General features: G+C 39.0%; 1 protein-coding gene across 4 annotated transcripts in view; it reads right to left on the bottom strand.

Moving 5' to 3' along the window:
* Positions 1-1,701: 1,701 nt before the first annotated feature.
* LOC114877331 (ecdysone-induced protein 78C) overlaps positions 1,702-12,499 on the bottom strand; it is a 66,333-nt gene continuing 55,535 nt past the window's right edge. For 3 of the 4 annotated variants that reach the window (XM_029189985.2, XM_029189816.2, XM_046285394.1), the window contains 6 exons: positions 12,260-12,384; positions 6,134-6,275; positions 4,716-5,092; positions 4,227-4,544; positions 3,615-4,011; positions 1,702-3,468 (listed from right to left, as the gene is read on the bottom strand). In XM_029189985.2, coding sequence (XP_029045818.1) covers positions 3,619-4,011; positions 4,227-4,544; positions 4,716-5,092; positions 6,134-6,275; positions 12,260-12,384 — 1,355 coding nt within the window. In that variant the 3' untranslated portion in view covers positions 1,702-3,468; positions 3,615-3,618. The remainder of the gene's footprint in view (positions 3,469-3,614; positions 4,012-4,226; positions 4,545-4,715; positions 5,093-6,133; positions 6,276-12,259; positions 12,385-12,499) is intronic. The other variant, XM_029189900.2, reaches the window with a different exon arrangement.

The following is a 12,499-nucleotide window of genomic DNA, read 5'->3' as shown; positions in this document are numbered from 1 at the left end:
ACGAAGAGCGGATGGAATAAGGAGACCGGAAACGAGACTGGATTTTCAACAAGGAGAAATGTGTGAGGAGGAAAAAGGATGATGCGTTTCGGTCGGAACACGAGAGGAGGGAAAGAAGAAGAGAGGATGTTACGCTTCGGTTTGAACGATACTATCTCAATTATATATCATTCTTATAGCTTTTCTTTTTTTTTTTTTTAATTGCACCAATCAATCATTTTTCTATTCGATCTCGCAAAGAACAACGGCGAGTTGGAAAGTTGAAAGAGCTTACAAAAGATTATTTTCTGCACTTTAAAAAAGATGAATGCAAGTCTTGGAGATGGAACATTCTGCAAGTTTTCTCAAGCGATACAATTATTTCGAATAGAAATCTTTCGAGAAAGCTTAGAGGAAATGATCGACCGGCGATTAATCGTTATATTACAATAATTAAGTATTTGGCCGTTTTAATTAACGTGTTCCAACAACGTTCACGAGTGTCTCCTATAGCACACGATATTAGCTAAAAGAAAAAGAACTCGGCGAATAAGTCGTGGGGACTAGAAATTTGGAAAAAAACGAATCGCAATTCAAATATCACAGGAGGAAAATGTCGCGACGTTTTTCTCTCTTCTCTCATCGCTTTTTTCGTTTCTAAGGTAATAATTAGAGAGAGACGATTAGGACAGCCACTAGATCGTTCGAATTATAGAATTTATGTACAACCAGCATAAAAATTCTCATACCATATACATATGTATATACCAGGGTGGAACGCGAAACAATTAAAATAATTGTCTGATTATATTTTAAGATTAAGTTTAAAATTACTGAAGAAAATCATGAAAAATTCATAAATATAGATTTCAAGAATTTGAATCGAAGTTTCGTTTACTATCAGAAGTAATAAACAATTAAATTTCGTTCCAACATAATATATACCAAGGTGACTCGATTTACATTTCATTGAAATTTTCCTCCTCGCATTGTCTCGCGACGAACAGGACCAGAGTAATAATTTTCAAAGCTTTTTCACTTGCTTTTCACTTTTATTACGTCATTTCCTGGCGCAGATCTGTATTGGTAGATTGTAAGAGAGCTGAGAGAAACATTCGATTGTTGAATTATTATTATTTTTTTTTTTTTTTCTAACGATTAGAAACGAGAAAGAAGACATTGTATTATATATCTATATCGTATTGGCGTTCGTATAGGTATGCGTGTCGAAAAAACGCGCCTAATTATTTTCTTTTTTAATTTTTAATTAGTTCAAAGATTGGCCTACCACGATAGATCTACGCTCGTTTGACATAATGCGTTTAATAACTATTCTTCTTGCATATAGATTTATAATCTTTATATATATATATATATATACCTTTTTTTTTAATATATATAGACTCATATTTATATTATATTAAACGATGATATCCCTTCTTTGTTCAATATATTAATTAGGTATGATATGTTTATTCACAACTTGATGTGAGCGCTTAGAGTTGGAATTATTCTTTCTTTCCGTCTAGAAATCATGAAGATAGTCTTATATATTTTTTTACTTTTTGCGAAATATTTTCTTCCCTTTTAGCGACAGCGATATATCGACGTTATTTAATTATATTAAGTACGACGCTAGATAAAACATTAATTTCTCTAAGTAGATAAACTTATTTTTTTTTTTTTCACCCCCCTCCCCCTTATCCCCCCCCCCGTTGATCTCTCTCACAATGAATATATATATAATATGTATATGTATATTAATTACATATCGATACGCATTACATGCTAGTCATTGTCAGAGAATTATTAGCGTTTCGAAGAGTTTGAAGATTCAAACATGCTCACTTCAGGATTTCATCAACAATCGGAAAAAAACGATTTCTCTCTATCTTTTTTTTTCTTCGGCCGTAATCGATAACAAATATAACAATTTAACGCAACAAGTAAATACATACATATAATATATTATATATACGATACGTAACGTATTTAATCCTTTCAACCTTCTTTCTTTCTTTCCTTCCTTTAGAACGTACACGATGCGAAATATCTTTGATTAAAAAATACATCACTCAACGAAAGAACAGTTTTCGTTCATACTCGTAGAAGCCACCGTTTATTTTATTCACCGTTTCCGTGGAACACCCTGAAGCGATGCAACAATATCTATTAGAAGGTAATTCACTATACTACATGTTAAGTAATAAAAATAGAGATTGCATAGATTGAGATTCGTAGCGGATGCATCTAAACAGACACGTCCTATAAAAGATTTCCTCTTGAGCTTTTAAATATAGCATGAAACATTTTACCATTTTTTTGTTTTCTTTGTTTGTTCTTTATATCTGTAATAAGTGTATAAGTGTTCAGTTTCTTACGCACGTGCATTTGTTATCTAGTACCAGTTGCAATTCACGTACGTACATTACATGCATACATATATTAGAATACCACTATGTGATTCATTTACGCGAGCATGCAGTCCGCCTGTCGATTCGCAGTTTTCTAGAAGAATGGAAAAATCGTTCCAAGAGGTAAAATGAAAAATAATACGATATTGCATCTCGATATGTCTAACGAAATTCGACGTTACATCTGCTAGAGGTAAAATCCGTGAGAGACAGTGTTCGACAACTGGTCTCGACAGAATGCTGCACGCTATCTGTTCCGTTCTTATTTCCAAAAGATTCGTTCGCGAATTATTCCCTTTGATATCGTAATAAACGCGTCTGTAAATTGATCAGGATTTTGTGCTATTTTTATCGACGCGACGAGTGTGTCGATCGTCGCGTCGCATTATTGCAATCATCGATATGCGGATGGACCAACGTGACACGAAACTTTCTTAATTCCCTTCATCATCGATTGAGTATTTAAAATGCTTCACCTACCAAGTAGTGCGCGACATATCTGAAACGAATCGTACGAATCCGTCTTCCGTTTTCGTTCCAATTACTCATCTTTGCACGATCTATAACACTCGAAAGAGATTTTCTTGATATTTCTCGTAGGTAGTTGTTCTAAAAAGAAGATTACTTGTAGCAAGAATTATTCGTTTCGACCGGTAATTGCATCCATTCGTTTTCATCCTTACTGAATCAATAAACTTTCTTTCTCTCTTTCTCTCTCTGTCTTTATCTTTCTGTATCGTGTCAAGAGTGTTTCAATCAGTAGCGTGTACCGTTCGCATCTCGAAACGATCCATCTTCCGTCCGTGTGTGAATGAAACGAACAGTACACGACGGATCGGGCGTGATCGAGCCGTCAAAAACGCGGCGGATCAACGATCCTTAGGCGTCCTTTTCCAATGGAACCGAGTGCCGTCTCATCGTACCGTTCTACATCACTGCCAGCTACCGAAAACAAATCGTTCTCGAAACGTTCCAGCCCGTGTTTTGTGCGACGAGCACTGGCTAATCGGAGAAGATTCTCCCCTGGCAGGGCCGTTCGTTTTCGTCGAATTAACTCGATGTACTCTGAAACATTCTGCGAATACCATTTCTGAGATTAAAATCTTTCGATTCGTCAACTGAATTGTAACATAAACTTATGAAGCTCGAGTACAAATTGATGTACCGAATAATGTAAGAATAATTGATGAATTATGAGAGAAAAAAAAAATAATAAGTCACCTCTTCACTGAAGATCTTCCTCGCACTTGGGAATGTCAAATATCTCGGCAAAGAGAGGTGGTAATTTGAGCTTGGTCCAGTTCCTTCTGAACCAATCGAGGAGATTCGCGTGTCTGGCACCGAGGGCTCTCAATTCTGGTATCCTTTGCGAAACGCTCGATACACCGGAACAGCCACCCGCCGAGGTAGCCTCGCCGGATACCGTGTGATTCCGTAAAGCTTGAACCTTCAACGCCTCGAGTAGACGATCCTGAAGCCTTTGGACCGCCTTCACATCGTTCAGTCCCGGCCTCTCGCCCAGAAGTACAGCACCGGAGAAAAGGCCCAGCTCGGTGTCCGACAATTGGTGGCCGTTTAGGGACGATGTGAATTGCATCAAAGCGGACACAAAGTCTGGCTGTTTTGTTTCACATCGATCGATTAATCACTTGTCTCGTTTGATTCCATGAAAACGGCTTTAATTAGTACAAGACGATGTACGATACGAAAATTCGAGCAATACTGAGTGGTTCGTTTCGATTAATCAGCGAGAACGTTAACGTAGAATTTTAATATTCGAAATTGAAATTGAATATTTCTATAGTAATTGGAAAGTAATCGAGGATCTTTTACCTCGTACATCAATTCCATTTGCTGCCTGGTGATACAAGTGCCATCCTCGAAGGTCATCGAACTATCGGTGGTCATCTTCGAGATATGGCTTAGCCAGACCTCGAAAAAACCGACTTTGATGAGGATCAGCTGATCGTCCTGCGAAAGATCGCAAAATCCTGGCACCCTTTTGGCAAACTCCACCACCCTTTGAACCGACGGTGTTACCCTGGTGGCGAATTGTTGCCAAAGCCAGATCCTTTGCGATTCAACTGTTTCCGCAGTCGAGGATGCCGCCTCCGGGTCCTCTGGACTGGCCGGCTGCGAAGAAGTACTCGCCTAATCAGCAGGATTATAAAAAGAAACCAGGCGTTCTTGCCAGTTCTGGTATGACTTTTATTACGACTTTAATGTTAATCTTAATTTCACCTTATCGAGAATTTAATTATTAATACCACAATTTTCAAATTATCCTAGCAACTGTGTTTCATAATTTCCATGAAAACTCACCGGTATTATCATTGGTTTCCGGACGATGCCTCTCGTTGATTCCTCGGTGAAACCGCAATGAGCATGATGCGCCTGAGAGACTTGAAGTATCACGTCGTACACAGCCAACTGTTTCACGTCTGCGTCTGACTGATCCGCTTCCACTACTGCGGCTGCTGGCACACACGGTATGGCGTTCTGACCCTGCCCGCTGCTATTGTTATTATTCTGACTCGTAGTGTTGTTGTTATTATTGTTATTATTGTTGTTATTATTGCCACCGCCGGGAGAAGTTAATTGCTGGACACCCGTGGTCGCCGTCGTTGTCGTGGTGGTCGGGACAGCGTCCTCGGGGCCACGTTCCCTTGAACGTTTCGGCACTCTGCCGTATCTTACAGCTGGAAGAAAAAGGATGATTTTTAAATTAAATTAAAAAAAAGAATCCGGGGTTAAATCCGTAGAAGCGGAAGTCGAATCTTTCGGTTGTACGATTGGTACCGACCATTAAAATCTCGGACGGCGGAGTTGTAAAGTAATCTCGTAATAGTTTCCCCGAGGTACATAATTGAACGATGACTTTGCGAAAGGCAGAGAAGATAAAAAAAAGGAAAACTCAACCGGGACCAAAGTTTTCCATCCGTCCACCGGACTCATTAATCATTTCGAGTTGGAAACTTTTTCTAAAGTAGTCGCGAATAAATTTCTACTCTTCTACTATTCGTTACCTTCCTCCGTGTATATATAGATTATGAAACGCATTTGCATGCAAGATCACGAACGGAAAGTTGATTCGACTTGTGTTCAGGATAAAGAGTTACGTAAATTAATTGGTCGGGTCCAGAATTAATATTTGACAGTGTTCCTGAGAAGAATTACGTAGGATAATAGGGAACGCTAGTTTTTCACTCGTTTTCATCCCGGTCAGTTTCATCGGGTTCGCTTCTTAAGCGGATCATAAGACCGCGGCCAGCTTATTACCATTTCCTCGACAATACCAGAGTGAAAAGCCCCCGTCGGTTGCCTATTATACACGGCTGCATATTGCACGATGGAACTTTGACGTTTAATTATGCACGCGACTTCCCTTTTAGTTTGCTTTGCCCTCTTCCTAGCCGATTCAGAACTTCCCGAAAGTAGAAGACTTATTTATTACGTTTGTCTTATTCGAGAGAGTCGTCGATCCTCTCGATCGAATTAACGATGGCAATTTATTTTTATCGTTTCTTGCAATAATGGTCAATCATCGGTGTGTTCATTATACGTTACTGTGAAAGGGTATTGATTAAATAGATGTAATTTGGGCGTTTCCCCATAGATATGTATAGGTACAGAGTTGATTCAAATATAAATGTATAAACACTGGAGAGTGAATTATAGAAAAATTATGATTATATTAAAGGTTGAGAAAAATTGGGAATAGAAAGTGAATTGTTACTTACAGTCCCTGGACATGCCGACAGCTAGGCACTTCTTAAATCTGCAGTACTGGCAGCGGTTCCGATTTAATCTGATGACAAGACACTTGCCGTCCCTCAGACACCTGTATTCTATTTGCTTTTGAATACTTCTCCTGAAGAAACCCTGAAAAAAAAAACAAATAAACATGGTTAGCAGAAAATACTTATTCAACATAGAAACCTCTCTGCTAACTATAAATTTATCCTACGTGTTCGTTTATCAAGATTAAATGCATCAAACAATTAAGTAAAAAGTGTTTGAAACGAATGATTTCAATGGTAATAGATAAACACGTTTAAAAGAGTTTGCGAAAGTTGAAAGCAATCGCGAAGTTGCATCAAAGATCAATTCATCGGTCTCTTCTGCTTCTGTTGCTTCTTCCGGGATTGGAGAACAGGGAAATTCCTTTCATCGTGAGATATTACTTCGGCAACTAGTTGATCCGTCGAAAATTGAACGTCCGCGATTTTCTTTCTCTTGTTTCGAGCTTCGAAAACTCGAGCTGTGATTCGAATCCTTTAGATTTTTAATCGACTGTTTATCGAAGTTATTAGCTTTTCGACGAGTCAACTCGTCTTCGAAGGAAGCGGAATACTGCACGATCGACGATTAATTCTCTCCGTCTGAGCGTGGATTTAGGGCTCGTAAAAATGTCGTTCGCGGGGAGAAACGACAGGAAAAAAACGAGCTTTCCATAACACCAAGACAGTCCCATACTGCCGATACCACGGGCATCTCTATGGCTTCGACGTACCTCACTGATTTATGCGACTCGATCCTTTTATCGGTTTCCCATAAACGTTCGATAAATAGGGTCTTGAAATTTTCTCGTATTCGTTGAATTTCAACGCGAACCCGATAATCGCGATTAAAACGCAAGAAATTGATTTCCTAATTCCACGCTGGTGCACACGCAGCAGGTGCAAAGAGGCTGATATCCTGGCACATCAGGAAAACGGACCGTGCTTATCTGCACAGGGTAGGAAGCGAATCCTCGCGTGATTAATTTAAAGCCAAGGCCTCCTGCTAGCCTGTAGATTCAACCGTGCTTTTCATTTCCGAGTCGATTACCATCCGACTGGCATAGCTTCTGAATTATCGCCGGTGTTTTCTCCCGACGCAATTCTCCGAACGGATAACCGTGTTTCGAAAAATTTCGCGGGTCGACGAATCGGGGAATCGATAGAGGAAATCAACGCCAAATAGACCCTTGTTTCGTCTGGGAAAATAAACCCGTTGAAAACTTGCAAATGTTATTTCTCATACGTACGTACGAATGTATTATAATAAATATAAAGAATAGAAATTTTTTTCATACTCAGGTAACGTTATAAATTTTCAAGAGAACACTCGAAATTCATCGAGCAGAGGAGTTTCGAGACGAAGAATCAACTTTTCTTAGAAAGGTCGAGTTAATTGTAACGGGTGGGCAGAGAGAAGGTAATATACCGAGTGTACGAGCTTCCACTCGCGTACATATACATAGGACGGAGTGTGCAGGTTGGATGGAAATTAACCAAGCAAGGGGGTCGAACCGGGAGCTGCGTTACACCGGTGAGTCGGGGTTGACCTGGTTGCCGTGGCCAACAGAACGGCTCGTTTAATAAGCGACGTATTATGATTAATGTGCCCCGGGTAGAAACGAGCCGGCATAACTTTCCTACGTAGCCGCGTAACGTAGCTTCCGCAACTCGCCGCGGCTCTTTAACCGACGCACAAAAGAGGCCAACCGGCGCGGCGGCGAATTGAGATTAATGCTCGATAATTAATAAAAAGCCGTGGCGGGTTTTAAAGTGTTGCAACACGCGGGAAAATCGATCGGCGGTTGTTCTCGCGCTGGCAATTTTTATTGGACCGATGCTTTTCAACCGCATCCACCGTATCGAGTGTTATTCTAAAGCGAAGCTTGAATTATTTAATGCTCCTATTTGCTGGAAATTACGGTCAAATTGGAGCTAATTCAATCGACGATAAATATATATTATATTTGTTAACCGCAGATCCTGAAACACTAAACAACTGTCAGCTGAAAAGGAAAAATCAAATTCGATGTAATTCCAGTTTTCCAATATATTGACGGGAAGAGAATAAAAGGAAAATCAAGAGAAAGAAGGAGGAGTCCTCTGACGATAGTGTATATAAGAACGATGAGGCAACGAAAATAATGGAAGAGACTCGTAGGCGTACTCGACTCGTCTACGAATCGGTTTATTGCTCTATTACCGAGGATATTAATTAATGAAAGCAGACTCGCGATGGTGCGTTACATCGACGTCGATGCATATCCGTCTAAACGATGAGGATAGAAAGAGAACAGTTATACCATACAATAATAATAGTGTTCGATAGCGTGGCACGGGCTGTGCTCGTAGTTAAAATCGATACTCCACCTTCCATCAGCTCGTACGAAACATATCTCGTTCGATTATTTTTGGAAATCAAAATCAACGTTTCCAGGCGAAAAGATTCAATTAAACGTATTTATTAATGACCCTTCTCTAAATAGAGTAACTTTTGTTTAAAAGACATTTCGAGAAATGAATAGTTTAAAGAATAATTAAGTGGTTTTCTTTTCGAAGAAAAAGTGTGTTAAATAAAAGTTGTTGGAACACGTGAATAAATAAGTACACTTAGTGGCTGCCTTTGTTCGGGATGATATAATAAGATTATGGTAAGAGCAAAAGCGAAGTAAAGTTTTAATCCAGATTTTAAAAAATGAAACGAGAAAGATTAAAAGGGGACTGACAGGGTTAAATGACAAATATAAAACAACAGAAAGGAGGATGAATCGATGTTGCGAGATTCAGAGAAAACAATGGAACACGTATGTTCAAATTTTCCACGTTGAAATCATTCGTTATAATTTTACGTGGGCTTCAATCGTGGTATTATCGGATCGAGTTTTCCACCGTAACTGGGAAACAATAATAATGATTTTATTCCGATAACCCGTTCATTTCCAAATGGACGCATTAATATTGCTCACGGGATTATTACGAATTGATTCATTAAACGATAAATTATAATTTTGAAATTTAATTATTCGAACAATAGAAAGTGAAAATGGAAATGCAGTGTTTTTTGAAAATTAGAATATTTGGTTAAAAAATATACAATTTCTATGATAAAATTAATAGATCACCATTATCTGGTCACTTTTCTGTATCAACTAAACTACAATGGAAATGGTTCGCACTTGTAATAATAACAGTGTTTTCTTACCATTTCAGACGTAATATCTCGTAGTCTAAGGGAATAACGTAACCTCTCGAAACATTATTATACTTCACTTTTAACGAGTCGAGCTAATAAGAGTTTAAAAACTTCACGAGCGATTCAATTTAAAATTCTCAAGTTACGTCGCTTTTTATCCTGTTAAGGATGGTTGAAAATTTTATTTATCACCACAGCACCGCGAACGTATCACGCTGCAAAGTTAACGAAACGTGCCACATAAATTACTTGAAATTTATACAGCTCGCGAAAGTATAATATAAAACAAACAAGAGAAACATCGAACGCGGATAAAACGTTCAACCGAGCGCTACGTACTGATTACGGATTAAAACGATTAAACGAATCTATAAAATCCGCGTGAGAATTCGATAGATGAGCCTGCTAGTAGAACGACGCGCGATAAATCAGACTTAAAAAGGAGACTACGTTCGGAGCCAGTAGATTAAGCCCGAATGTAGTCAGACAAGATTGAACGAATCGCGTTGAACAGCCACGAAGAAAATTCATATTTTCTCACCTCCAAAATATTAATTGTACTAATTAATATAAAATAAAATATTGCTAATAAATTTATATTTTCTCATCTCCAAAATATTAATTGTACTAATTAATATAAAATAAAATATTGCTAATAAATTTATATTTTCTCACCTCCAAAATATTAATTGTACTAATTAATATAAAATAAAATATTGCTAATAACGATATATGGTATTTTTCATTTTATATCATCGATGAAATAGCAAAGCAAAAAGAATTAACGAGGCATATCCATTTCAACGGAGAAGTCAAAAATACTGGTAGCTTTTAATTAGTAAAATTAATTCGACGTACATGGAGGGATTTTTTTCGAGCTTCTATGAAACTTAATATCAATGAAAAGGTGAATCATTTCGATATGTGTTGTAACTCGCTGGTGCATTTTACAAATTGGAAATTACATGTGAATCCAAAGCGCACCGATCCTCTGATTAATTAATATTCCCAACGTGTTTATAGCCGTATTATTACAGGAAATTTGCGAACCAATTTCGAGGTTCATTTAATTGCTGATCAAGCTTTATCGAGAGACTGGAAAAACGTGTACTTTTCAGTGGCCCGCAGATATCATGTCGGTCACGTTAATGAAAATAAACCATGTTTCCTCGTTAATTGCAGATTTATTTCAGCGTGCAACGATTCGTCATAAATACCGTGCATTAAATGCACTTATTTGCAACGATTAACGTTGATTGTATGTAAAACGAAATAATTTTTTATTGCGAATCGACGAATTTTTTGAATCAGTGAAGAAAAATAGTGGTAGAGGTCAACGAATGATCAGACGCGCCGAGTTTTTTACCAATAAAAGCTTTACCATAGAATCTTTGCCACTATAAATAATATTTAAACAATAAATAAGAGTTTCCGGTATTATATTTCGATTGCTGAAACAATATTTCAATTTAATCATTTATTTCTCAATTGGGGAAATCTTCGAGTTCCGTCGGAAAGAAAAATTTCTCGACGAATCTCTTCTGAGAACACTAGTTAGAGAGACAGAAAGAGGAAGAAGAAGCGATTCGATGAAATCGTTCGTTCGTTTCGTATTTCCCGAAGGAGCGCATCGGCCGTTGAAGAAGTGCACTCGCGGGGCGAACTCGCGTTCGCCGTGTGTACGTGCCTTAATCTTCTGCGAGATGCACATCCGCCGCCTGAGATTGAAACACGGAAGCCCTAAGGCCGCGGTTAACGGTGAATTGGTACATTCTCGCGTTCCTACCCACACGTGCACACGATACAAACATCCTACCTTCCTACGTACGTACGAGCGTTTCCAATACCGCGAAATTAATTTCCCGATTGGGATACGAACGCGTGTCCGTTTCCCTCGACTCTTTCCACTCTTCTACCTTTCCTTCAAAATGAAAAAAAAAGAAATTGTGATTGAATCTTCGAAAAAAGAAAACATTAAAATATCGCCGCTTTCAAATTTCCGTATCCACGTTTGGCGAGGGTGCTGTTCGTCGGAACTGGCGCGGCCTGTAAGGTCAATCATAGGTGTCCTATCTGCTCGGCCATAAATTCACCTCTTTCTATCGATTTATCGCTCTCTCGACCTGTTGGAAAGTCGATCGTTCCTCGACGCGGTTATTCTTCCTTTGTACAAAGACAACGAAAGAATTAAGATAACGAGACGAAGGATAAGTCTGATAAGAGACGAGAATCCGTAAAGCATACAGATGTATAAAATGAAATGAAATATCAAAGAGGATGGGAAATTACGAGTAGAAAGGTAAGAGAGATCTGTTATAATGGAAAACAGCAGGAAATTGAGACAGATGGGGAAATCGAGGGAAGAATGTAAATAGAAGAGAAACAGAGTAAGTCGGCGAAGGAAGAGGAGAACGAAGTGGCAGAGAAGAGATCGATCGAAAGTAGTCGAAGCCGGTAAGGTACAGGCACGATGAGAAAGAAATATCGTATTTATAACAGCGCGGGTAACTTTCTCGCGGTAACTGATGCGTCAAAGGTGATCCTTCGCGACCGTCTATTCCGAGATAAAGAAAAGTTTACGGTGTATAATTACGGTTCTCGATGTAGAAAGTTCTCTGAAAACTATTTCCCGCGTCCTGTTCCTCCGCGAACGATGTATATCTATTCGCTGGTTCGTTGAAGCACAATTTTTCTTTTCTCGACTCCGTAACATCAAGATGAAAGGTAAGAAAATTTCCAAAGTTTCCGTATGAAAGTTAACCGATCCGTACCGTTGATAATTACCGGGTGAACGTGTTAATTCGGAAAAATAATCTTTCCTCTCCAAGGGATCCTATTTGAGGTGTCGTTAGTGGTCTTTGGGGGGAGGGCTTCCTGAAATATGCCATACTCACTTTGCAACCCTCGCAGCTGGTTACGCCGTAATGGTAACCGCTCGCCTTGTCACCGCAAACTCTACAGGCCACGAAACTCTTCGCGGGCGTCGAACTGTTCGAATCGGCGGCCGCGTAGTGTTGTTCTGGAAAACAAAACAGGCAGCTACGTTACGTAACGTGATCGTCTCATCCATGAAAGTAGGTAAAGGAATTCCCGTTTCTTCGCAGAACCGAGAGACCCAAACGAAACTTAGGATG

This window comes from Osmia bicornis, chromosome 4, assembly GCF_907164935.1.
Source record: "Osmia bicornis bicornis chromosome 4, iOsmBic2.1, whole genome shotgun sequence".
Classification (NCBI taxonomy): Eukaryota; Metazoa; Arthropoda; class Insecta; order Hymenoptera; family Megachilidae; genus Osmia; species Osmia bicornis.
This window is presented reverse-complemented; position numbering and strand designations above follow the sequence as displayed.